We start from the raw sequence: 26,170 nt of genomic DNA on the forward strand, positions 1-26,170 counted from the left end.
ACAGAGGAAGCCAGTCGACATCCTTCCAACTATCTTTTCAAACGTGCGGCAGGAGAACAAGACAAAGAGTCAATGAATTTGGAGGATTCTGGCGGGAAACAGGTTCCTACTGTAAAGCTTGAACGTTGAGGGACAAAGCCTTCCTTCACAGGACTGACACAAAGGAAGTGGTCAGAGAAGACGAGCGCTGCCCTCTAGCGGTCAGAGGGAGCCACCGCAGCCTGAGAAGAACAAAGGAGAACAAAGGCAGATGGTTCTTCTCAGCTTTCGTAGTGTCAAACATTATTCATTTGTACTTTGAAATCAAACGTAAAAATATTTTTTAAATACATTCTGGGGTCCAAGACGTTGATGATGGTATGAAGAGTGTAGTAAACATCCTTGGATGAGTTTCCAAAGTAACTCCTTCATTTTCTCCACCACCTCTTGCCATCCTCCTCCTCCATTGACACCTTCACCATCATCCATCCTGCTGCACTCTCCTCATCGCTGCCTTCATTTCTGTGGACGGACCACAAGTGCTGAAGTTTAAACCACCTGTCAGTCAAGCCTAACAACGAGTCAAGCCATGATTTGAGGTGAAACACACAGCTTAGGTAGCGACCACCGGGGCGGTAAGGAGTCAAAGCTCGAAGCGTGACACGGGCAGCTCATGACTGTTGGAGACTAAGAAAGGAAACAGCATGGACAAGCATTTCATTGATGGAAAAGTGACTGACTATTCACAAAATACCAGCCACCACCTTTGTAAAGCTTCTTCACCAGGATTCAAACCCTCGGCTCCCTGCACTCTGACCAACACTGCACACCTGTTTCTGTCAATAAACACTCGGACACAAGTCGACGACTTCGACAGTGGCTTTCGCATCATGAGACATTCCTCATTTTCAGAGCTCCGTCCGTCGACGTGAGGTGTCACTGAAATGCTAGTTCAAAGCCAAGGATTTTAGGGCAGAGGGTGCCATCTTGTGATCTCTGGGAATATGGCCATTGTTTCACGAAGCCGCCTCAGCACCCGCCTCTTTCCATCTCCAGGTTCTTTCATGCTTTTGTCCTTTAATGAGCTTGACCTCAAAGTCACGACGACACCGGCGCCTTGGAACTCGCCGGTGTCCTTTCGTATGCGACTCTATATGTTCCTCACACACCCAGGTCGGTCTGACTGCCCCCCGAACACATAGCTGTTGGGACGACATTTCAGTACCTGGGAATAGACCTCCAGTGCCCGAGGAACTCCATGGAGATGAATGCTGACGTCAGCAGGCGCCATGTCTAGAAGGCCCTCGGTTCGCACCCGGGACACTCAGTTACAGGAACTTGTGTTAGTACTCATCTGGTGAGTATCTCCCACACGGGAACCTTCCCAAGTTCCCCGCGCCTCCATCGACACAGTTCCGCCGTCTTTGCGAGATTAGCATCTCTCGAGCTTAGCGGCAGAACTTTCAGAGGCAGAGCGTTCGGCAGTCGTGGTAAAGGGATGAAACAAATCCACACAGAAAAACGCAACACTGCTGAGGAAGATGGCGTGCTGTGTTGTAGCGCAACCATTCCCATTTCAAGGCGGGGGGTTACTGCAGGGAAGCTTTGCCACCCGTTACTCTGTTACCATGTGAGCTCTGAATCCTTTGAAAGACGAAACAACTCCTTTGTCACCAGGTCGCAGACTCTCCGGCGGTGTTGCGTCACATTCCTTCAAAGTTATTTTTAGCATCTTGTTCTTCTTTCCGCAGCGTCCCTCGGCTAAACCACACCATCTTTTCGAAACCTCAACTCCTCCTGCATTCGGTGACACCTGCAGGGGTCAGAGCCGCCACCTGAGCCCTCCCCCCCCTTCGCTCCGCTGCACCTCAGCCTTCTCTCCGGCCACGCCCACTGGGTGGCCTCGCACTTCTACCGCAGCATCAATGGACCTCTGCAGTCTCCCTGGCTCCCCTGACCAAGTTACCTTCTCAACACCCGTCGCTTGAATCTGCTCTGGACTCAGGTGGGAGTCGACGCCGCTTTGCCCAGGGACCTTTTTCCAGAACTAATCTTTCGTCTCCTTTTAGATCAAAATGATGTGCTTCGGATTCTTCAAGCTAATGATGATGGTTTTCAACTTTCTTATATCGGTGAGTAAATGTCCGGCCCAGCAGAAACAAAGAGAACATCTAAAAAACAAATAAAATAGATCCTAAAAATAAATAAATTAGAAAAAAAAATAAAACCAAACCTAATGACTGGATGCTGAATTTGGTGGGTTTCTCACGCAGTAATGGAGAATAACAAGAGTAAAGATGTATTTCGTGCATTTATGAGGAGTAAAATCAGTGTACTGCAAGAAGCTTCAAATGAACCAATTAGAAAGTGATGAAAATATGCGATGTAATATAAATTAAAATGAAAGTCAGAACAAAGCGTTGCGTTGCCAAACTAGACCCCAGTCTTGAATGACGGCGATCGACGTAATATATGAAACATAGTCTGCTTTTTTAGTTGTGCAGTGTCAAAATAAAATACAGTTGCCATGAAAAGTGGATGATGCCAATAGATCTCAGTTGAAAGACGGTGACCCATTCGTCTCAACCGCAGAAGAAAGGAGTGCCACAGAGGCATCGACGTTAACGGCTAATAGTGGGCCAAGTACGAAAACCCACTCTGGTGGTGAGATGTCTTGCTCCAGTGCAATGATATACCAGATATAAAGAGGTCTTTGCATTGTGGAAAGTGACAGAATTGTCCTCGTGGAAGTTCCAAAGAAGCTCTGACAGTGGTCGTTGGTGAGATGCAAGCCACCACAAAGCAAGAAAACGACAACCACACAGTCAAAAGAAAATGTAGCGAGTCCTGTGTTTGGTGCGGATCTCATCTCCGCCTTGAGTGGTTCTGCCGGCTTAGACCTGAATGAGTATCAGCTCCTCTGAATCTGAGAGGGTTCTGGACCCTCCTCTACAGGTTGAAGTCGAGATCCTTCCCTAACTGGAGGAGTCATCTGTCCAGGAGATGGACAGACGGGCTGCAATGAAGAAAGAGCTGAGCCAGAAGACTGCTTCTCGCCACCGGGATTCTCCTCTAACCTGTGGCCAGTTTCGGAGTGACCCAGAGGACACTCTGAGACACAGAAGCACAGTCATCCAGGAGAGAGTCAGGGAAGAACCTCTGCTCCGCTAACACAGTGAGGTGTTCAAGGAGGAGGACATGGGACACACCAGACAGGTTTCCAGTGAAAATGAAGGATATAAAAGAAAGGTTTTTTTCCCTAAAAAACATTGGGCTTGAAAATGAAAAACAGCTCCAAAGATTTGTCTGAGATCAAGTGTTGAGTCACACAAAACCCCAATTGCAGTTGGCAATGAAAGTGACCTTGTCGCCGTCCATGGCTCAGTGGTCGCTCTTATCCAAATGCCCGCCATTAGCTTAGCATGAGCACGAATTAGTGTTTACTGGGAGCCGCTCGTGAATTGTTGGGAAATGAAACTGGACACACGGAGTTTGTGATGCCCCACAAGCTATACTCATTCCAAAACATGCTTTGTTCAACTTTCAACCCGGAGGAGAGCGAACAAGAATTTCCACGTCTCTGCTTTGTGTCGGAAAAAGACTCCTAGTTTGGCGGAGAGTCTGATTTCGATCAGGCGGATGGATGACGTCTCTCTCATTCTCGGACGCAATTCCATTTCCGTCAGAGCGGACTGTTCTCTGTGTTGTCTCTTTATCTTCCCATCTCTTCCATTGTCCGGCCAGAAGTGGATAGGCTCCACGTCTCCCCCTCGCTGCCTCAAGACGTGAGAAAAGAATTAGCCGTCTTAAAAAGTGCCAGCCGTGGTTACACCTGGCGAAGCTCTGATGGATGCAGACGGCAATATGCTTGTCGGATCGCATTTAGCACTCGCTGAAGGGAAAGATTCACCCCCAGCAAAGGGTGCAGAGCCTCTGAAATAGATGGGAAGGAGACAGAGAGCAGGGGGAGCGAGTCCCGAGAGGGAGGCGTCTGATGAAGAACTGGGGCTCTGCTGACTGCGACCAAGCTGATGGAGTCTGACAGACTGTATCAGGTCTGCACCGAGAAGGGAGGGGGGGAAGAGAGAAGGTAAACATGATGACACCAGCATCACAGCCACGTGGAGTGGCTTCAGTCACGACCTGGACCAGTCCGAGTCCCAAAACGTATCCAGAAGGGAGACGAGTGCGGATCCAAGACACAAGAAGCCTCAACTTCGAGGACAAATTCAGCAACGGAGGGCTAAAGAGAGGAGAGACCGTGCCTCAAACATGGCAAAGTTCTATTACAAAGGACCGCAGAAATAATCCAGGGTTTGGTCGGTGTAACCTTATCATCAACGCGTCGCCGCAGTGTATCAAGTTTTTATGATACATGTGCTGAATTAAAGAACAGTAGACTGCAATTTGATCTATCAATTAAAAAATAATAATCATGAAATGCAGAGGAAGCAGTTTTCAAAACCTGAAAAAAAAAAAAAGATTAAACAAATAAAATGTAAAACCCCCAATGATTCCAACGAGTCATGGCTGTGTCAGACTCGCAGGTGTGAACTGAAGGTCACAATGACAAACCACAGCATTAGCAAACAGCCATGATGCAATCTAATGCCACCAAACCGCGAATGCTCCTCTCCAGGACGACACGCGGCTGAAACTGGAAGAAACGTAGAGCTGGGGCCTGACACTGACCAGCAATGATGATGGCGCTACATTCCCCGCGTCACGTTGAAGCCGAACACAAAGACTTAAATTCTCTTTGAGACAGTGAGAGCAGCTCCCGATCGATACCACACCCGCTCACTCACGGTGAGGTGCGTGGCTGAGGATTCACTCGACACAAACTGATGAAACCTGGTCAACCAGTTGAGCGAGTCATGTCCGAGAAGGTCAGCTTCACCAGTTGCACCCGATTTCTGATGTTTTCGCTCGGTCTTATGAGCCAACAACTCACCGAGAGTCAAGGATTTATGCTCCTCTGCACATCACATGACATCCGACAATACTGTAGCCTGGTAGCCACTGAACCTGCAACCTCTACCAGATTAAATTTTTTGTTAATACGTCCAACTTCACTTGTGCTCATGACTGCCACTCAGGCGGTTGAGAGAAGTGCAACTACAGTCTGGTGGTCTGACGCTGAAGCCGAGCTCCTAACTTGCAATGGTGGCAGCTGTGCTGATCAACTGGTTTCTGTGTCTCAGCTGTGCGGCGCAGTCCTGCTGGCCACGGGGATCTGGGTGATCGTGGACAAGCGCTCTCTGCTGCAGCTCTTGGGGCCGCTCCCCAAACAAATCCTCCAGTACGTCATCGTGGGATACATCATCACCGCCGCCGGGGGCATCCTGTGCCTGCTGGGCCTGCTGGGCGGCTGCAGCGCTCACAAGGAGAACAAGTGCTTGCTGATGACGGTACGTAGCTCCTTCGTCTCCGAAGAGCATTTGGTGAGAGGTCAAACCTGGTCAAGCATCTGAGCGAATCCCTTCAGCACTGTGGCGGCTCTGCTAGTTCAGATGTCTAGTGATTTTGCAAAAGGTCAGGCGGCTGTCTCTTGTGGTGATTTCAGGCGCCCCCCCCTCTAACCTGTCTCCTCCCTGCAGTTCTTCTCGGCCATTCTCATCATCTTCATCGCGGCGGTGGGAGTGGCGGCGGCCATGGCGGTCTACTCTTCATTTGTAAGTTCCTCTCTTTGTTTCAGCGCGGCTCCCGGCGCCCCCCTTGCCCTGGCACGTCCTGCTCTCACTCTGGGTTTTATCTCCGTGTAAATTCCGCCGCCATCATTGAATTAGGTTCTTTATGTCTGCCTCAGTACGTCGAGCTACTTAATGACTCCGGATCGCCCCCGGCCGCCGCTGTCTCTCACTTTGAGCAATTTATTACTCTGGAATATTGAAGCTGAAGCATTTTATATGCAAAGCAGCCTATTTACATCCCAGCCTCCTCTCTCACACGCTCCATTTCCATTTAGCGGATAATAATTACAAGGATTTCAAAAGAGTGAGTGAGTGAGTGAGTGAGTGAGTGAGTGAGTGAGGTCGCGATGGAGAGAATAACTCCGCCACGTCCCTTTCAAGAGACAGGACAGATAAGTGAGACGTCCAAAATGACAACAGCTCTGGAAAGCTCAGATGGTTTGTATCAACTCTGACTCCAGGGACCAGGAGGTTCCACGGGGTCCAGCTGTAGGGACGCTCAAGTCAGTTATGTGATCAAGCACATGAGACTCACTTCAGCTTCAATTCCAATTCAGTGACCTATTTAGATCTGTGGTGGCTTCATCTGAGTTTAGATTTATGGTTCCTTTCTTTTGGGGGTTTCAATTTGCTTGTGATCCGTGGTTGCTTTGAACAGCGGTGGTTTCAGCGAACCTTAACATCTGTGGTGGATTTATGTGAGTTTGTTTTAGTCCGTGGTGGGTCAAAGTAAGTTTAGACCTGTGGTGGCTTTGGTTGCAGGTCACATCTGTGGCACTTTGGTTTTTATTTACGCTTTGAACAGTGATGGTTTGACGGACAACTCCACCAGTAGTGGATTTATTGGAGTCTGGCGGGATGATTCAGATCTGTGGCGGTCCTCACAAAGTTTCGATCAGAGGTGGCTTCCATCATGTAGAGATCTGCGGTGGTTTTGTTACTAGTTAGATCTGCAGGGGCTTAAACTTGAGGAGTCCATCCAGAAGTAAAATAAAACCACCCAAACTTTTATAAAGCTACCACTGGTGTGATCTCAACATTAAAAAATAAATATCCAGCAGCGATCCAAACCTTTAAGAACCACGCCACGTCTACAAAAAAAAGTCCAACACCTTTCCGACAACACGTAGCGACCGGTCTACACGCAGAAACTCGTGAACGTAGCGCCCCACCTGGCGCAGTGGCCAGCTTCCAAATGCTGGACTCCTGGATTTGTCTTTGTTAAGGAGACGGCGGGGTCCATTAAATGCGCTGTTTGTTAGCTAACGTTCATCGCAAACACAAAGGACATCACAGCCGCCATCGCGGATATGACTTCAGCGGTCCCCTGCCTCGATAAGACTCACAAACACAGAATAATGAATATGGCCGCTATACATCTCATAAGCATATATATGAGTCTCCTGTGTCAATACCTAAGAGGCGGCGACGCAGACAACCAAAGGAAGCGATAAATAAAGTGTTGATCTATCCGCCGCCACGCAAATCTGCCTTTTGGCCGCCGGCGGGTGCGAGCAGCGAGCCAATAACCTTCAGCTGGTCAGAATAACAGAGATTTAATAACCAATTCCAGCCGCCATTATGAGATGTTCCTGATCGGCCAGTCGCCAGGCCGAAGATTTATCACGGCGGATTAATGAAATAGATGTGACGTGACGCTGAATGAATGGCGCCTCACTCCGACCCGCCGCAGGAAGGTGCTCTTAAGAAAGCTAATCCGGTGCTGATCGCTGCTTTAATTTCTCATCAGCGAGTGGGAGCGGATTAAAACCAATTACCTGCGCTCTAAAAGGGACGCCAATCAATAGCCGCGTGCGAACAATGATGACGCAAGCCGAGAGGTGTCGCCTGAGATTAGCACCGGGCTGCGAGGAGATTGGGGTTGGAGAAGAAAGATTGGCGGGCGATCCAATGGAAGGTTTCTATGTGGAGGTGGAACGTGTGAGCGAGCGGGCGGCGAGCGATCGCAGCGGGGGCAGGGTGAGGGCAGGGTGAGGGCAGGTGAGGGCAGGTGAGCATCGAACAGTGCGGTTGAATGTGAGCGACGTTTGTGAAGGGTGGGCGGCTGTTTCTCGGCTCAGCCCTGGGGAAGAAATAGCTGAGCCAAAAGACAAAGCTCTGCACTTCCAGTCGAAGGAACAAGACCTTTCTCTGTCGGAACCACTTGTCAAACGGGACCAGAAAATTCACCAAGAGTTCCTTAGCGTAAGCAAGACTACCCCTAACCCGACATGGGGAGTACAAGTACAAGTGGTGTCGCGCACTGGTCGTCATTCCCCCCAAAAACATCCCAACAATTATTTTCTGGAAGCCCAACAGCAGATCAATAAGACACGCGGCTGAAGATTCTTATCGCGGCTGTATTGATGGATGCGTTATCGCCCCTTCGCCTGGACGCTGTGGTGTGTTAGCGGCGCCTTTGTCCTGCCAGGCGTGTGCGTGCGTTGCAGGACGTGGCGGGGCGCGAGCGGCGAGTGACAGTGATGAATTAGCCGGCTGGTAATAACCCGCTCTGATCTCCAGCACTCTCCCGGCTTCTTGTGGGGGCACTTTTAATTGTGGCATCTATCCCCAGCCCCCCAGGCGCCTTCACTGGCACGTGAGAACATGCTGCCCTGCGAGATTGCCTCCACACACATGCACATACGGAGTCAACACACACTCTTCATCAAACGGCCTTTGTGTGTCTGCGCCATTATTAATCAAAATCGGGGGGAACTCGCAGGCGGAAGAGGTGTGTTTGCGAGTCCTGCACAACAAAAGACTCCCTCTGACTGGCTCTAAACACCTGACCGAACGTGTCCTGACTGCCACCAGCAGGAGCATCAATATATATGTAAATGCTGCACGTTTACTTCCCTAAAAAAAACGGGGAGTCACGGCTCAGCTTTGATTTATTTCCATTTTTCCGGACGGCCGTTTATTTCCCAGGTGCCTTGCGAGAGATTTATTAAATATATGTGGACGGAGCTGGGTTTGGCGGAATGTGGATCCAACATCTATCAAGTTTTCAAACGTCTGCGGGGCTTTCTCGCGTGCCAGCCCTGCCTCTGCGTGGCGGGCTGCGTGACCAGTGACACCAGCCACCGGGCGCCTCATTACGGAGTCCAAACAAGATAACCTGACTGGCTTGTTGTTGTGTTTGGAGTCTCTCCTGAATGACTCTTAAACTACCATTCTTTCATGGCATTCAGACGCAACATACTCCGCGACAAAACTCCAACCAAATTTGGACTTGTCCCTTCCCCCCGACAGGCGGAGTCCATCCTGGAAAAGTGGGCCATGTCGGCTCTGAAAGAAGACTACGCAGACGACGAGTTTGTGACGCTGATGTGGGACAACACCATGAGAATGGTTCGTCTCGCCACCGGAAAAAAAAACTGACAGCGTTATTGAGCTTAGAGATTCCCAATAGTCGTGCTCACTTGAGTTTACTGAAGGGGATAAAGAAAAAACATTTTTTCTTCTTTATTATCTTTGTGACAGCTTTTTTTCTCTTACACTTTTTTACTATCACCTTTTCTTTTTTCTTCCTTTATCATGACACCTGAACAGCAGTCTTCCCACATATATAACCATTTCCTCTGTTTTCTTTGGCTACATTTTCCAACAAGACTGAGCCACGTCCAAATATTGGTACTTACTACTAATTTGATGTGGGGAAAAAAAATCAAATTTCAATCCATTCTAAGATTGTTTCCGCAACATCATTTTCACCATCAAAACCATTTTCTCTTTTAAATAACAGAGGTTTCCCAAATTTTCCTTCATAATAACACAATCTCAAATGTATTCCCCCCTGTACATTTTCCATTCTTTTCTTTCCTTTTACCTGCTGCTTTTATTTCTCCAGTTTAAAGGTGAAAGACCTTTTGCGTGTTGCTTAATTTTCTCTCCAAACATTGTTCATTTTCTGGTTGTTGCTTTTTTCTGTTTTCGACAGCCGACTTTATCTGGTCTACCTTCAACACAACTTTCTGACTGTACATTCTGTTTCTCTCATTTTATCACCTCCAAGTTAGAAGTTTTTTAAATGTCTTCTTGACAGGTTTTTTGTGCAAATTCAAACCTGTTTATTTCTAACTTTTTTTTCACATTTTCCCCAATGGTTTCCCCTCTTTTTGTCACAAGTAGAGCTGGGCTTTGTAGAGAATGTTCTTGACAGTATCTGCTACGTTGGGTTGTTGGAGTAAGATGGTGTTGAGAACCTCCTCCTTTAAAGTACATTTAGAACAGATGCAGCAGGTGTGAGTATTGCCCAGGCGGTCAAGTCTCCACATTACTCGCGTATGTAGAGAGTATTTACAGAGTTACACGCTCACTCTGACCCAGTAACCCTCTGCCGCTCAGTTCAAGTGCTGTGGATTCAACAACTACACCGACTTCAAGGGTTCACTGTTCACCAAGAACCAACCAGATATGATGCCACTTCCATGCTGCCTGCCTGATGCCACATCCTGCCCCCTCGCCGAAGCCAGCAACGCTAATCTGCCGGTAAGTGTGGCAGGTGTGCCGGCCTAGCGGCGGCTCAGTGACGCGGCGTCTTGTCCCACAGGGCTGTTACGACCATATCGTGACATTGGTCATGAAGAACTTCAAGATTGTCGGGAGCATCGGTGCAGGAATCTGCGGCTTACAGGTAACGGCAGGCCGACGCCAATGGAGTCCAGATCCTAAACTTGTTTGTTCCACAGATCGGCGCCATGATCACAGCCATATACTTGTTCTCGCAGTTGGACAAGAGGTTCTCCTAAGCTGCTGGACGACTGGACAGCGATGCCGACTTATCTTCTGGTCTACGACGGTGCACCTCCCTATTACCACCATGATTTGTAAATACTCATCAATAAAACGGCTCGTGCACAAACACGTTTCTGGCCTCCTTCAGTGGCAGAAGAGAAATAAACACACCGTCAACACCTCGAGGGGGAAAAACAAAGAGCTTGAATGCGGTTAAAGAAACTGTACTCACAGAGGGTCGTCGGCATCAAGACATAAATAGATAGGTGACATTCTGCGTTTTTATTCTGCGGAGATTCAAATATATATTTCCGTTAAAATGTGCAGACAAGTGTGGCGCTCGGTTGTCATAACTGGGTCAAACACATCTTGTGACGTAGACAAGCACAGAAGAGGAGGAAGTCTCACAATTTTTTTTTTGAAGCAAAAGAGCAGGTTCAAGTAGACAACAGCCTTATTTGAATTCAAACCGCGTTGTTCTGGAAGGGATCACCCGTACAAAACATAGAATGCGTGTGGGTAAACAAAGGGACTTACTCGTTCCCAGGAGAGTTTTGACTCTGCTTCTCACACGCTGCCGTGTCTTTCTTTTACCCTGGATACTGCTACTGGTTGAGGCCAAAAGGTTCCTGCACAGCTGCAGGGTACTGATGAGGCCGATGGTTGCCAGTTGTCTCTTGATAAGTGGCTTCACCCATTTCTTATGAGGCTTTACATCTTTTAGGGGCCGTCACATAACAGTTCTGATGAGCTCGTTTGCCTGCAGCTAAGGGACCAGCGACAGGAGCCGACGACTGTCGTGAGACCATCGTGGCGCGTGTCTGGTTCTGGCTTTGTGCAACACTGCGCTGAATTAGTATTATGTTTATCACAACAGAACCAACTTGGTAGAAGACAAATGATCATAAGTCAGAAGTTCCACAGCCTTATCTGTGACTCTGAGGATGGAAACGTCTTTTGAAATGAGGAACGCCCCTTCATCATCGGCTCACTGCCAACTTTTCAGATCGACAGAGTCATTGTGAAAACAAAATATATGAAATAGGTTTAAACCCATTTCTTGAAAAAAACACCACACAAAAATGTAAAATCATTTTAAAGAAAAAAATAGGAAAAAAAAATCTGTTATGTCAGTAAGACATGAAGGAATATAAAAAGGATACGTAAAAGAATAAATAAAACAAACAATAATATAAATGAATATAAAATAAAAATAAAATAAATATAATCACCCATCAGAATGTCAATATATAATGCTAAAACACTTATAAAGGGTTTACATATTTAACAAAAAAACTGCACTCTCAAGTCTCTGGCATGTTGCGTTCAAGCACTGAGATAATCAGATTCCTTTGTGGAGGTCATTATTGTGCTCTCGTCGTCACAGTGAGAGACTCATGGCAAGGAAACTCAAAACTCCCTGGGATGTGAATTGCAGTGGTTAGCGTGTTGTGTATCTGAGTGAAGGTAATGGATCGAGCGGAGAACAAACACACAACCAGCAGCGACGATGAAGATTATTTGTTCTCACAGTCAGTTTGTTTTCACCAGTAACAAGCAAAGTGCTCACCACGCAGACAATTACACACCTGCGCGGTGCTCAGAGCAAGTCTGTCATCCGGTGTATAACGCACGCACGCACACACAATCCTGCTCATTTACGACTGTCAGTCAGAAGGCACTGGCTTGTGTCAAAGTGTGCCTGCGTCCACTCCCCTTTTAAATGTCATTTCTGAGCTGGCCAGCTTCGCCATGGAATATTGATCGTGTGTGTGCATTCCTCGAATAGCTGTACTTGAGGGGCACTTTTGCCGGAGATATACATACACACACGCACACACACACACACATATATATATATATAAAAACCTTGCTGAATGCAGCAGCTATTCTGTCAAAAGGACAAGTGAGAAACATTGGATGTGAGACTCTCGTCGCAGGTGAGACTCTAGAGACTGAGCTGGGTCCGTGAAATATTCACATACTGTAGCAGGACAGCGAGCACTGCATTTATGAAAGTTCCCGCTCCGGACGTTTTCTAAAGTTTCAGATTCAGGTGCACCTGACTACAAAATGGCGACGGCTCCGGTCGTTTCCGTTTGCGTCTCCACGTAAACAACACCTGAGAAAAGCTGGTCATCTAACTCGGTGAAATTAATCATTATTTCTTAGCGTTCCGAATGTCATGCTCGGACTGGCACGTGTTGCTACGCGCTACTTACCGTCGCTGACGGCCTGCTGCTGAGGAACCAGCGGTCTCACTTTCATGAGCCCAGAAAACTCTCCGTGCTCCGTCAAGTGCTGGAGCCTAAAATGGCGTGTTTCATTTGAAGTGCTGCCCTGCACAGCACTGTCCGCTGCATGTGCTGCAGGATGCAAACTGAAAGAGACTGAAAGAAGCTCCACAGCAGACATGCTGCTGCTGAGTGAGCAGCCAGTGGGGAGGAGCGGGCGCATCACGACCAGCGGGGCTTCATCAGTGCGACCACTGTCACACGTGATAAGTTGTTGTGATCTGGAGTGACAGGTAGCGATCGACATTCGGGATCACGCTGAAATCGGCCGATCATGATCCATGACAAATCGGCGTATCCCTAGTGAGAAGGTGCACTTCAGGGTAATAAAACGCCTGTGATGTCATCGGTTCGATGTAACAAGGCTCGATATGTCGGAGATTATTGTACGCCCGTAAAAATCCGTATATTAGCCACGTCATTGTACAACTGCAGGGGGTTCAGACATCAATCCCTCACAACAATCCAAAATATTGTAGAAAAAATAAACACAAATCTGTCGACGTCGCTAAAAGTCATGACAGAAAACACAAATAATTGACGCAAGAATTACATAGGAAATCAACAGACAGAAAGAGACAAACCAAACGGAGGCACAGAAACAACAGATCCACCCACACAAATCAACTAATGTTCTGGCTGAGCGCAACAGAACTTCATGTTCCCGGAGTCGTACTTCATCACAGTGTGGCTCCACTATTTCCTGGAATCCAACCAGCAGCCTCTGTGTGTCAGGATGACAATAAGCCAGCGGCACAAGCCTACAGGGAAATGTATGCAAATGGCTGAGGAGTCCACACTCCCACGCAAGGACAAATGTGGCACCGTGACTTTTGGGTCAAGCGTCGCGATAAATCACTCGCTCGGAGGCAGAACTGATTTTCTACAACTGTTCCACGGGTAGGACTCCAGGTGACGTATGACTCCTCCGCTCCCCAAACAAACTGGCGACGGAGGACTCATTCGTCTCCACTGCTCGGCGGCATCTCAGCGGGCCGGGACCATCAGCATTCAGAGGGTGCATGTCTCCAGAGTGGATCATTAAACTCAGCGTAAGAAAGTTCCTCTCACGTGAAATACTCACACTCAAATGAACACAGTACGACAAGCACTGCAACTCCAATCCTTCACACTGCATTTGCTCTGCACCAACTACGTCCACTGCGGGAACAAGTACTTGTACATCTTCCTGTTCCACTGCTATCACAATAATTACATCTTCCTCTTGTATTACTATTCCCTCCCCTTGCTGCTGCTAATCCCACTACGACTACTACTGTTTTACGAGAACTTCACCACCAACTTTTTGTATTACAACTACTTGTCCTCAACTGCTACTTCGACTCATACAACCGTCCCCGAGCCATGAACATGTAATTTTACCAGGGAAAACATTTTCTCTCTGAGGGCCCAGTCTTACGCATGCAAATATTTCTCATCTCCTGTCTTGTTTATCTATTTATTTATTGTTCCTTCATGTGGTCAGGAAAGTACCTGGTGAGACTTTCAAAACAAATCAAATAAAGCCACTTCCTACACTGACAAGAAACCACTGGTGTTCAATGACGTTAAGGCGTCCCCTCATTCCATTACACTGGATTACGACGCACAAGAGCGGGGAAGTAGGAGCGCTGGAGGTTGGGAGTGAATACTGCCTTGGTATTCAACAGCTGTGTTCGGTTCCTGCCACCAGAACAGGACCGCCTCTCCTGGGGCCATCTATCAGCGAGCTTAGGTTACTGCACCGGTTTCCATTGCAGCGGAAAACAACTGCAGACATGCAACCCCACCTGGTCTTGGACTCGGGGCGACACCAAGGAGCGCCCAGATTGACAAGACAATTGTGGGGAACCGGGCGAGTTAACGCAGGCTGTAACGTGAATACATATGAATAAAGTATGAACAATAACCTTTCAAAAAAAAAAAACGAAAACGTTCAAAAATTTTAATCCGAATATATATTTGTTAAATATATATATATATATATATATATATATATATATATAATTTTTTTTTTAATATATATTATTATTTTTTTAAATCAAATATTATATATAAAATATTTAGTTTTTAGCTGGAGGCAGTTGGCGTTTCAAAATTCTACCCTTACATTGTTAAATTAACCTTTCAACTTGAACTTTACGCCAACATATTAAGAGATTTTACTGTCATTGGTAAAACGCTTGGTGGTATTTAATGGTACTTTTTTTTTAATTCATTTTTGTTTTAGTCACTCATTTTCAGACAATTTCTATAACAATTTGTATTTTTTCTTCTCAGAAAAAAAAAGTAAAACAACACACAGAAGAGGAAAAACAAAGGTCCATTGTAAAATACTGTAAGGCTGCATCTCATTTTCTAAACACACTTTCCCCTTCACCGTTTTAATTTTCCATTCCAAGAGATATAGAGACACTGGGTCAATGGCTGGTTTGCCTTGGTTATGCCATCAAGCTCAGGCGTCAACCTGAACCCCAGAAGTGCAGTGCTGGAGCAGGGTCTACTTCCAACCGATCAGGAGCAGCAAGTTTAAACCAAGCAGGTGCAAGCATCAGACTGAGAAAAACAACTCTGAAACCATGTGGAAAACCAACAACTTTATTTAACACAACTTTAAAACTCTTTCTTTCACAGATCAGCACTTCAAACTATCAAAACAAACAAAGCAAAAAAAAAAAAAAAAAAAACTCGACACCTCGAAACCTCGACAGCTCTCGTGAAAGAGTCAGCGGAGCTTCCAAGATCGATGGAGACACTCATATAAAAGCTTCTGGCGTCTCCAGAGCATCAATGGTGAGTGAAATGTTAAGACAAACATGTTGACTCGCAGTTATTTTCCAGTCATTAAATCTAAAATAAGCTTTCCCTCTGGTCTTCTCCGTGGGGGCACACGGGGGCCAGACCCAGACCCAGAGGGACCCTGGGCAATCCTTGTGAATGGGCGTCTCGTAACCAAAAAATGTGACATTCCACTTTGCAGTTTTCTCTCAACAAATAGTCACAGACTGCAGCCTTTCACAGATAAAACTGGAAACAAGAGGCAGAATGATCCTGGGTCCAGGAAGTGAGAGAGCGTTTGTGGCCATAAAAAGGCAGAGCGCTGGCTCCAGGAAGCAGCATGTCAGGGTCGTAAAACCCAGCAGGTCAGAGCCGAGACAGACCAACAATAACCGGGTGACTTGAGGGCTCCTGCATCACATAGTAGTTTGATCGCTGGCACTTTGTTCTGGGCCTGCCACTTCCAGAGGTTGAGGTCTCACCACGGGTTTCCTATCGAAGACGAGGAAAGCAGCAACCTGAGCTGGTTCTGTCCAAGTTTCCTTAACTCAGTGGATAAGGTGTGACCTGGTCCCATCAAGAAAGAACCAGTGGCTTGCTCCTGAATGTTGGACCGCCTGGTCTGGCTCCAGCAGGTGTCTGCACAGCACAGCTGCTGGGCCATTCTGATCCCGATCCCAGGTGAAGTCAAAGCAGCAGACAACCCACCAGTTGTCTCGTCCAAATGTTGACATCATCTTGACTTCAAACTGCACCTGACTCGGGCCAATCAGTGGTACAGATCCTTGGGACGCTCAGGAGCGGGAAACAAAGCAATGCTGAGAGAGACGCGGGCCACACCTGGGGCCAATCCTCGCGAAGGTCCAACATGTGAGCTCCAAGCTCACGCATGGTGCTGCGGTCCTGGGCTCCAGGAGGTCTGCACCTTCCGTCGAGGGTGGCCAACGTTATCAAATATTTCGGTTCAACTCATACTGGACTTTGAGTGGCAGTTGACAACTGAAACAGACCGTTGATGAAGCCGCGATCGAAAGTCACTTTTATCGTTCAAACTCTGAAAAATATGTGAATCCTTCTTTGTCAAAAATATAGATTTGGCATGTTTACATGTATGTACACGTGACTCGCGCGACGAGAGCCGGGGAGCGATCGCAGGATGAAATAAATAGACCAGAATGGAGACATCAGTAGTGTGAGAATGTTCAGTCGAGGTTGGAGATTGTCCCGCGGTTGATTCTGGGGCAGGAAGTGACCACACTTCTGGACGGATTTGGACCTTTGACCATCATCCAGTATGACTTGCCGTTCATGACGCGCTAAAGTGTGCTAAGGCTTGCACCCGAGTGTGAGTGTGTGTTTACATCTGATCCATCGGTGCTCCTTCCTCTTTGGGTGGCGGCTCCAGGTGAACCGGGGTGACGCTGGCTGGTTTCTTCACACTGAGGAGATGTTTAGAAAGTGACATTTAGTACACAACTGTTGAGAGCGATCCGCAGTTGTACGAGGTGGGTGGGACTCACGAGTACGGAGAGATGGGCGTGGCCACCACCAGCACGTGGTTCTTCTTCCTGAAGAGTCGCCACAGACCGTGGTGATATCCGCGCACGTCCAGGTCCCAAATGTGGAGGCACTGAGAGGAGACCGGAGTCAGTGCCCGGGTCCGTTTCCGCAGGAATGTCTGGCGTACCTTAGCCATCTCGGTCCAGGTCGCTGTGTCCGCCTCCGTCTCCATCTTGATAAACATGATGTAGACTTTTCCTTCTGTGTCTGGTACGAACGCATCCTCGCAGGGATTCTTGGAGTGGTCCAGGACCTCTGCCTCTCTGGAGGGACACCATGAAGAGATTGAAGAGAGTTTCAAGTGCCAGTCCCATGAGCTTTCGATGGGAACCTGGTGAGAATTTCTCTGAACAACATGAGGAGATCTTCTACTTTACAATGTCATCTCCTCTCTTCCTGGAATACATCCACCACTCTGTACTGACAAAGGCTTTCTCTGCAGTATTAGGCAGAATTATGGCCTGAGGAGGAGGTGGCACCATTGAACAGACTTCCTTCAACAAGCAGCACTCGGGCACCAAGCTCGCTGTTCGGACGGCAGGGAAGACCATCTGCTTGCCCTCCACTCCAATGTGAGTACAGTCAGCACGAGGGCAGGCTGCGCCACAGCGCACCTCGACTGACTTTCCCTGTCCATTTGACCCAATTCAAGCTAACAAACTTACGAAACCATCCAAGTGAGGTGAGAAGAGCTTAAGGTTTTTTTTGCACTCCTGGAGTTATAGCTGTGTGACTTCACTCTTACCTCAGCAAGTTTTGAATTTCCACTTCATAAGCGTCGATCTTCAAGCTGTGAGAAACAGAATGACAAACAACATTGTCAGCAGGAACTTAAACCAAGACTCAATGTCTGGTTGAAACTGAGCCACTTCATGTGTTTTGAACGCTGCAACAAATTGTGTGTTCCCAGAACAACTATGACCAGTTGATTTTTACTGAAGCCATCTTCAGCAGCTTCATCTATCTCTTCATTCTGTGAGGCCTTCACCAGAATCTCACACTACCTTGATGACTTCTGACGAGCACCAGACATTGGATGGAAGATCTCCTCCGTCACTCGGCAACTAACTTCTCCTCTGTCTGGACTCCATGGTTGTTGCTGACATTTCGGATGCCTCTGACAACTGAACACTTCGAGTCCAAATGGGAACCAAAGCAGAGCACCTGTTTTAAATGCAGGCGGAATATCGCCAGCCACCAGACTTGACCTTCAGAAGTGTCTCATGAGCACAGAGAGCCTATTTGATGATCATAAACTGGTCTCACGACAGATATATTGATCGCTCATCTTTTCTGGGAGCAGTTCCTGCCACATGTATCAACGGCATGCCTGCGATGCGCCACGAACCTTTCGATGTTCTTCAGCTGGACGTTGGGAACCGTGTTGAACTTGTGTTTCTTGAAGTAAACCTCCTGCAGGACGAGAGTTGAGAAGGACACGAATCATCTCTGGCGAACAGCGGCGCGATATAAAAAAACACCCGGGAACTCACATGGAAATATCCATTCATGTTCAGCCCGATGATGCCGAAGTGGTAAGAGCGGGACACGTCTGGGATGATGCACTCTCTGCCTTTCCGCTGCTCCGGCATCCGCATCCACATGTCCCAGTCCCACAGCTGAGGAGCACACGGCGACAGATCAACCAAACACAAAGCAAACACTTACACCTTCACTCTTGAAACCATCTAGTGAACTTGACAAGAAAGTCCTGAACCTTTTCTGGCGTAGGCCACTTGGGCTCCAGCTCGTCCTTGTACAGGCTCTTCTTCAGAACCCAGCCCAGGCCGGGCATGCTCTCCACTCTGTACAGCAGGGCCGGGTCCTCCGCCGTATGCTCGTAACCCTGCACGGAGGTCAGAGGGATGAAATCAAGCTGGGATTCTCTGCAGGCAGAACCAGATCCAGCACCCTGCTTTGATTTCACCTGCAGGTCGTGCGAAAGCTGAGAGCTTACATCACCCAGTGTCTCGATTGTGGAAAAGGACTGGGCGAGCAGGTGAGGAGCAGATACTGATGTGTTTCGATTCCATCACACCACACAGGATAAATACGTTCTCCAGAGTGTGGGCCGTCAACACTGCACTGGTGCTTCACCCTCAACAATATCTGAGGGGTCCGTTTGTTCTGCTGGGGTGGGGTGGGGTGGGCTGGGGTGGGAGTATGGGGTTTCAGTCTGGACTCTCTCACAGAGACGCTCAGTCATCCGGGAGAGACTCAGAGCAGAACCAGATGTGGAGGCATCTTGTGGAGGACAGTGTCCTCAGGTAATACTTCGACCAAGTTGTTAAACATCATCTACGTTCCCAATCAAATCTAACCTGCACAGACTCACTGTATGGTGACACATTAGAGCTTATCAATCCACCGTCTGCAGCTGAGGAGATCCAAACTCACCAGGTCGTTCCACGCGGAGATGCAGTACACACTCTCGTCTTCATCCAGCAGGTGGATGGTCTGACTCAGGAAACTGGGGGTCAGAGGGCAGAAGAAAATGCGACGGTGAAGAGTCTCTGGATTTGAAAAGTCACAGATGATGATACTGAGGTTCTCATAGTCAGGTGGGACAGAGGCCTGTGGAGGAGGGAGCACAGGACCAAGGGTGTGGGAGATGAAGAGGAAGACAGGCAGAGGGTTTGAATAACCAAATGAAATCTGACCAAAGCCAAATGTTGTCAGAGACTGACTGGGATGGATCAGTTAAGATATCTTTTACCTTAATATTTTTTTTTCTACAGAAGGTTTTCATCGTTACAATTCGCATTCCTATTTCATATTCTCCCCTATTATTGCTCTTTTCTGCCTCACGCAGTTTGCGCTGTAATGCTTGGCGAATGTGAAAGCTTTGGGGAGCTCCCTCCTCATTGTTGTGCATGTGCCAAACAAAGAATCCACAGTGCTATGATCAGTCATCGACACACTCGAGAGGCCATGAGAGCAGCCAGAGCTGCGCGGCAACAAGGAACAGTACAGGAGTAAAGTAAAGAGTCTGCTGCCCCCTCGTGGAGAAACAGAAGAAGGTGGGGCGGAACTCGCAGGGGAGGAGTCTCCTATGCTGCTGAGGCGAAGGGGAGAACCACCCGGCTGCAAATATCATTTCGATCATCAACAGACAGAGTGACGCGAGTAGAATAGGACACCTGTACCTGAAGAAGTCAATGGAGACGTCCAGATCCTCCTCCAGCACGATGGCATAGTTGGCCTCCTGGAGAATTAAGAAGGTTCCTAGATCTCCTTTGGACCGTCACGAGATTTGGACCGAGGTCATGGAGAAAAGACTCACCGGGTGAAGGTTGAACGTTGCTGTCAGACTGGCTTTGTAGTGCTGCGACACACACATACATGAAACTGAGTTCACGTCACACACACACACACACACACACACACACACACACACACACACACACACACACACACACACACACACACACACACACACACACACACACACACACACACACACACACACACACACACACACACACACACACACACACACACACACACACCTCTCACCTGCGAGACCCGAGCGTTCTTAATACTGATAGGCGTGTGTTGGACTCCCTTCAGACCGAACAGCTCCACCACATCCATCGGCTCCTGCGCGCACACACACACATTATAGAGGAGCTCAGTCCTCTGTCAGAGACTGACAGGAGCTGGCCAAGACAAGTCACACAAAGCAGGCAGCAACCGACTTGTGTGACTCCTCACAAGATTTGCGTTCCATGCGACCCACCTCATAGTACCCGTCGATGAAGACGGTGACCATCAGTGGGTTGACGCCATGAGCGGACAGCAGTGACCTGAGCATCCTGAAAAACAACAAGGGTCAGTGCAGGGGTGTGAAGTCACACAGCTCTCATGAGGTCAGAGCAAAAATACAGTTACCATTTTCATTCTAAATAAAGCACATTATTGTGCTTGACTTTAAGTTTATCATCTTCTTCCTTCATTGCCTCTAACTGAATTATTTTCCCAAGTAAATGTTAGCATGTTCATTTTACAGTATTTTTTGTTCAACAAACAGATATCAGTTAATGGAAGAAAGGCCATACAATATCATTGACAACTTTATAAAATCATGTTTTATCCAGAGGTGCTTCAACAGTCACCACTTAACAAAGGACCAGTGTATTTGAGTTGAACTCTACTTTTTTCCCCACAGTACGATGTGGTTTTAGTTGGAATGCAAGTTGTGTAGCGCTGTTTCACATTAAGAGTGAAACTCCAGTCTCAATTAAAATGCAGTGAATATGGGTGAGCGTGAGACCACTAGGCTGCACCACACAGACTAGCTAAAAACACAGGGACATTGACTGGAGTTCTCCCTCGATCAGTTCAGCAGACAGACGGAATAACTTGAATAACCCTGACAGTGTTCAGTAACAGCAACATACAGTAAATTGTAAGAATGTATCTTGGAAAAAAAGAGGAGAAAAAAGCTCATGAAAATGTTTCTGACTATTCTACGGCCACAAAACCCCAACATACCCGCGGCATAATTTCCGCAGTCGTACTGTGTTCATGCCGGCACAGACGTTCATGTGGTCCATTGTCACTTCAGTGGACACAAACAACAACTCACCTGTAGAGATAGTTGGGTCTGTTTCCGGCAATGACAGCAACTGGTACGTTGAAGACGTTGTTGATGGGCAGCTGAAGAGAGCAAAGGTTCATGACCTAAGAATTCAACTGTGGCCACGTGACTTGGGCTCTGAAGTTTTCAACCCGAGTCACTAACATGAGTACATCAGGGGAACACATGGAGAAGTTAAGAGTCAAAGGAGGACAGACGGTTTGTGGAGAGTGGAGCACGTGGGAGTAAGAATTTTGGAGATGAGGAAGACAAACGGACACTTGAACTGAGTCTTACTGGATCGGGGTTGAACTCGATGGGTGCCGGGTCTTTGCAGCTGCAGATGCTGCCGTATCCTTCCACTTTGCTGCAGAAGAGCTTCCTGCGTCGGTTCAGCTCCGTGTCGGCCCAGTGGCACTCGGCCTCTGCACGGAAACAGGCGGCGTTGGAATTGAGCTGCAGGTTCGTGGTGAGGACACGTTTGTGAGTTTCACCTTCAGAAGCCGTCAGCTGCACTTCCGTCTTCAAGAGCACCGGGTCGCCCCACGTGGATAGAGCTGGAGACTTGGAGTGCTTCTCACCATAAACCTGACCTGAGAGAAAACGAGCAACAGCCACTCACAGTCAACACAAACACCTGTTGTGATTGAGAACATTGAATGCAACCAATCCATGAAGCCCATTGGTGTTCGATGAAGTCATGACTTTTTCAAGGCCTTTTGGCATAAAGTGCTGCTTTGCAAAGGTGTTACTCTACATATATTGACTACATGAGATGAACAAAAACAGACGCCTGACCTCCTTTCTTCACCACCAGCGTCCACATGTCTCTCCAGCTGAGGCTGAGGGACACTTGACTGCCGAGGCCCTTGAGCAAGTTCTTGGCTGCGTCCTTGAGGTGGAACGTCCCTTCATCCTGAGAAGAGCAACGTTAAAACTCCCTGGCGGACACACGAGTCTGTCTTCGTACCTTGATGGTGAAGATGAGGACTCGGCCGCGCGTCACCATGTTGAGGAAGAGGATCATGGCTTCGTCCTCGTGGGGGGAGTAGGTGTCGAAGATCCTCTTTGCCATCACATGACCCTGAAACACCAAACATGATGGGAGCTGCTGCTGCTGCTGCTGCTGGCAAGTTTTGGGCTACAGAGCTGGTGACTGACATCTTTACTGAAGTGAGAGAGCGCCGGAGGATGAGGAGTCAAGCGACAGAGGGACAGAAGCTGAGCTGAGAACTCACCGTCGCCTGGTTCAGGACAATGACGTGGATCCCTCTGCCTTGTTCCCGCATGTCGTCCTCCAACACCTGAACAAATGAGGCCCAGAGTCAGAAAAACTCCACCTCGACCTCAAAACAGTACCGAGGGCGGGACATTGACTCTCTGGCATTTGACTCCATCGCTGAATCCTACAACAACAACAACAAGCGGACGACACTTGCTGTTCCTGCAGCAGCATTTCAAAATGAATGTCTTTGTAAACATGTTAACTTGAGCTGATGAATGTGTAGCAGACGTTCAACATGCTCAGACGTCTATGGCCACTTCCTGTCTGAAGAATTCTGTAGCTCTGGTCATTGGGATGCAACGTAATAAATGAACCAGCGGTGCCTTAGCACAGGGCCGAGGCCCATGGTTGGGCCACCAGAGCCTCCGAGAAGGCCGCTGAAGGTTTTATTGTTTCAGGCCTCTGGGCCTTGAGACGCGCCCTTTTGATACTATTGCCACCTATGGAGCAGTTCTTACTCGATTTAAGGATTAGATGGCCTTATTATTCCAGCAGTGGGAAAACTATTTGGAGAATATGTGACTTTTATTTCAGGCTATTTAGACCTTGTTTAATTATCTGTGTTACATTCAGATGTACAGTTTTCTCAACAAACTCAGTCTTTTTCCCTTCAGTGAATTTGATGAACACAACTTGCAGATGGTTCAGTGGCAGGTTTGAATTTTCCATGACAAATATCTCTGCACTGATCACATGCTTTCCTGTCATTTCACGAGGTTTTGGTTTGTCTACGTGTGAGTAGAGTAAATATGGTTTTACTGGAGACAACTGTGATCAAGAGTAATGAATCAGTTGTCTTCCATGAACGGGCCCCAGGTCCATTTGTCCTGGAAAAGGTGGGCCCCAAGATGAAAAGAGGGAAAGATACCCCGATTTAAAGTGAGCGAGCGAGAACTCACAGTAGTTCCGTCAACAGCCACATAGACTTTGGAGCGACTGGAGTACACCTCGATGTCCAGGACCTTTCGTCCTTTCGCCGGACGGCGCGGCGTCTCCATGTTGGGTAGGACATCCTCTGGAGCGGAGACAGGACAAAGTTGAAGCTCCGCCCATGAAAATCAGTCAAAAGCATCACCGATTTCCGCACCATATTCCTGCGCTGCTTCTTCATTGGCGACTCGCCTCGTGTCCAAGATCAGCTTGATGTTGACGATGACTGTGACCAGGAGAAACAGCACGGCGCCAGCCTGCAGACAAACACTGATGTCTCAGCTAAGTAGCAAATGGCTTATTTCATTCCCGGCTTTTCTACCTAATGAAATACACACATTACCACCCGCGAGGGGATCAGGACGATGTCCGCCGTCTAGAGTGACGCGGGTCTCTAACGAAACAGAGTATATTATCTCTCAGGGTCGGTGGAGAGTTCTTGCCCCAAGTGGTGGAGTTTAAGTATCTCAGGGTCTTGTTCTCGAGTGAGAGAAAAGGGGAGCGTGAGATTGATAGACGGGTTGGTGCAGCGGCAGCAGTGATGCGGTCGCTGTATCGGACCGTCGTGGTGAAGAGGGAGCTGAGTCACAAGACCAAGCTCTCGATTTACCGATGGATCTACGTTCCCACCCTCACCTATGTTCACGAGCTTTGGGTAGTGACCGAAAGGATGAGATCGCGGATACAAGCGGCTGAGATGAGTTTCCTCCGCAGGGTGGCTGGGCGCACCCTTAGATATAGGGTGAGGAGTTGGGTCATCCGGGAGGAGCTCGGGGTGGAGCCGCTGCTCCTCCACATCGAGAGGAACCAGCTGAGGAGGCTCGGGCATCTGATCCGGATGCCCCCTGGACGCCTCCCTGAGGAGGTGTTCCGGGCATGTCCTACTGGGAGGAGACCCCGGGGAAGACCCAGGACTCGCTGGAGAGATGATGTCTCCGCTCTGGCCTGGGAACGCCTCGGGATCCCCCGGGAGGAGCTGGAGGAGGTTTGTGCGGACCGGGAAGTTTGGGCTTCCCTCCTCCGAAAGCTGCCTCCGCGACCCGACCCCGGATAAGCGGCAGAAGAAGGTGAAGGTGAGTATATTTATCACACCATGGCCTTGTAAGATCAGATCACAAAAAAGTCATCCACCAAATGTCATGCTTTAGTGGGTTTCCCCAGACTGTTCGGACCCACACGCAGATGAGAGACCAGGACTCACCTGGCAGAGGCGACGGAGCGAGCGCTTGTTGGTCAGTTTGTACTTCCAGGTGAGGTACAAGCTCCTCTGCTGGCGGGGTATGAAGGGCTTGGCTCGGGGGTTGGGGGTCCAGGTGTCCATCCCGCTCACCGGCCGACAGCACAGCTCCACAAACTCACCTCCACGCGTCCAACATCGCCTCCCCGCCGGTAGGCTTCAATCCGCGGATCGGACGAGTTGCGACCCGATTATAGCCGCCGCCGCCAACTTGAGCTTTAGCTAAGACTATTTACACAGCGAGCGTAAACACAAACGTCTGAGCCCATTCTATCGCCACCGATGCACAGGCTCACCGCCAACCGACAAATTTGCATTTTATTCACTTCTGGTTTGAGAGATGAGGCGAGCGGGCTCCAGCCGCTACATGCTACGTTGGTGACGTCGTCGCTTCTTCTGTGGTCAAACGGAACACCATCGGGAGCACACGCTACTTACCGCCCTCTATCGATGTTTAGTTTGTACTGCAGGAAAGTCACCCCAACCGCGTCGTGTTTTCACTGAATTAAAATTTAATTGAAAGATGTACGTTCTCGATTGCTACGACGGGCAATGGGGGTCACTAAAAAACGAGATTTAAAGTCGCGTGATGTCATGAGAAGAGACGTGCCGTGTTGGTTTCTATGATTGATTTGAGTCACAACAGGTAGCACATGTGGATTTCTGGTCGCTCCAGTGTCCATGTACTGACACACACGTCACCAGTCACTACGGCAATCACATTAGGACACAATACAATTCTCACTACACATTATTATTATTGTCGTAAGGCCTTTTGTGAAACTGTGGCTGTCAAATGAGTCAATCGAGTCTGACGCTGCGCCAACTCAGTCGAGGTGTGCAACATTGTGCGTCTTGTGAAGCGATACGTTGGGATGGCTTTTACAAATCCTATACATCTGAAAATGTACAGTAGAATGTCTCCAAACGTTGTCATGTGACAGACACACCTTCCTCTGTCAGGATATGATGCTGGTTTTGACAGAGGTTTGCAAACGTTTCAGTAATTGGAGGTCAAAGTTCAACATACTTCACTACTACTAAAATCCGTATTTCCATGGATTACGCAATAAAACGATTAAAGGAATACAGGGA

At 48.3% G+C, this 26,170-nt stretch overlaps 2 protein-coding genes across 4 annotated transcripts; one reads left to right on the forward strand and one right to left on the reverse strand.

Moving 5' to 3' along the window:
* pomgnt1 (protein O-linked mannose N-acetylglucosaminyltransferase 1 (beta 1,2-)) lies at positions 1–25,684 on the reverse strand. 3 transcript variants are annotated; one of them, XR_008413657.1, is made up of 23 exons: positions 25,040–25,684; positions 23,996–24,095; positions 23,808–23,923; positions 22,862–22,927; positions 22,594–22,707; positions 22,422–22,539; positions 22,118–22,216; positions 21,921–22,048; positions 21,633–21,703; positions 20,784–20,859; positions 20,561–20,644; positions 20,328–20,369; positions 20,191–20,249; positions 19,442–19,514; positions 18,762–18,890; positions 18,538–18,663; positions 18,393–18,457; positions 17,790–17,834; positions 17,172–17,307; positions 17,005–17,114; positions 16,846–16,923; positions 331–501; positions 105–221 (listed from the first exon to the last, which is right to left on the reverse strand). XR_008413657.1 is itself a non-coding variant. In XM_053853508.1 (22 exons), exons 1-22 carry the CDS (start codon positions 25,157–25,159, stop codon positions 146–148), a joined length of 2,031 nt encoding a protein of 676 aa, XP_053709483.1. In that variant the 5' UTR covers positions 25,160–25,684; the 3' UTR covers positions 1–145. The 3 variants fall into 3 exon arrangements, 2 of the variants coding, with proteins under 2 accessions (XP_053709483.1, XP_053709475.1); XM_053853508.1 differs by lacking the exon at positions 331–501 and having other exon boundaries at positions 1–221; XM_053853500.1 differs by lacking the exon at positions 105–221 and having other exon boundaries at positions 274–501.
* LOC128752815 (tetraspanin-1-like) lies at positions 1,114–10,549 on the forward strand. The gene is made up of 9 exons (XM_053854459.1): positions 1,114–1,336; positions 1,731–1,984; positions 2,049–2,111; positions 5,184–5,390; positions 5,580–5,654; positions 8,928–9,026; positions 10,023–10,166; positions 10,228–10,311; positions 10,367–10,549. The coding sequence occupies exons 3-9, from the start codon at positions 2,055–2,057 to the stop codon at positions 10,424–10,426; spliced, it is 726 nt and encodes a 241-aa protein (XP_053710434.1). The 5' UTR covers positions 1,114–1,336; positions 1,731–1,984; positions 2,049–2,054; the 3' UTR covers positions 10,427–10,549.
* Positions 25,685–26,170: the final 486 nt, after the last annotated feature.

This window comes from Synchiropus splendidus, chromosome 1 (assembly GCF_027744825.2).
Source record: "Synchiropus splendidus isolate RoL2022-P1 chromosome 1, RoL_Sspl_1.0, whole genome shotgun sequence".
Classification (NCBI taxonomy): domain Eukaryota; kingdom Metazoa; phylum Chordata; class Actinopteri; order Syngnathiformes; family Callionymidae; genus Synchiropus; species Synchiropus splendidus.

Excerpts from the sequence above, each read along its gene's own strand:
- LOC128752815 (XM_053854459.1), top strand. The coding sequence starts at position 2,055 with ATGATGTGCTTCGGATTCTTCAAGCTAATGATGATGGTTTTCAACTTT. Across the intron at positions 5,391-5,579 it reads ACAAGTGCTTGCTGATGACG|TTCTTCTCGGCCATTCTCAT; the intron begins GTACGTAGCTCC and ends TCCTCCCTGCAG. Across the intron at positions 10,312-10,366 it reads CAGGAATCTGCGGCTTACAG|ATCGGCGCCATGATCACAGC; the intron begins GTAACGGCAGGC and ends TTTGTTCCACAG.
- pomgnt1 (XM_053853500.1), bottom strand. The coding sequence starts at position 25,159 with ATGGACACCTGGACCCCCAACCCCCGAGCCAAGCCCTTCATACCCCGC. Across the intron at positions 22,049-22,117 it reads GCAGCTGACGGCTTCTGAAG|AGGCCGAGTGCCACTGGGCC; the intron begins GTGAAACTCACA and ends GTTTCCGTGCAG. Across the intron at positions 17,115-17,171 it reads CCTGGACCGAGATGGCTAAG|TGCCTCCACATTTGGGACCT; the intron begins GTACGCCAGACA and ends GTCTCCTCTCAG.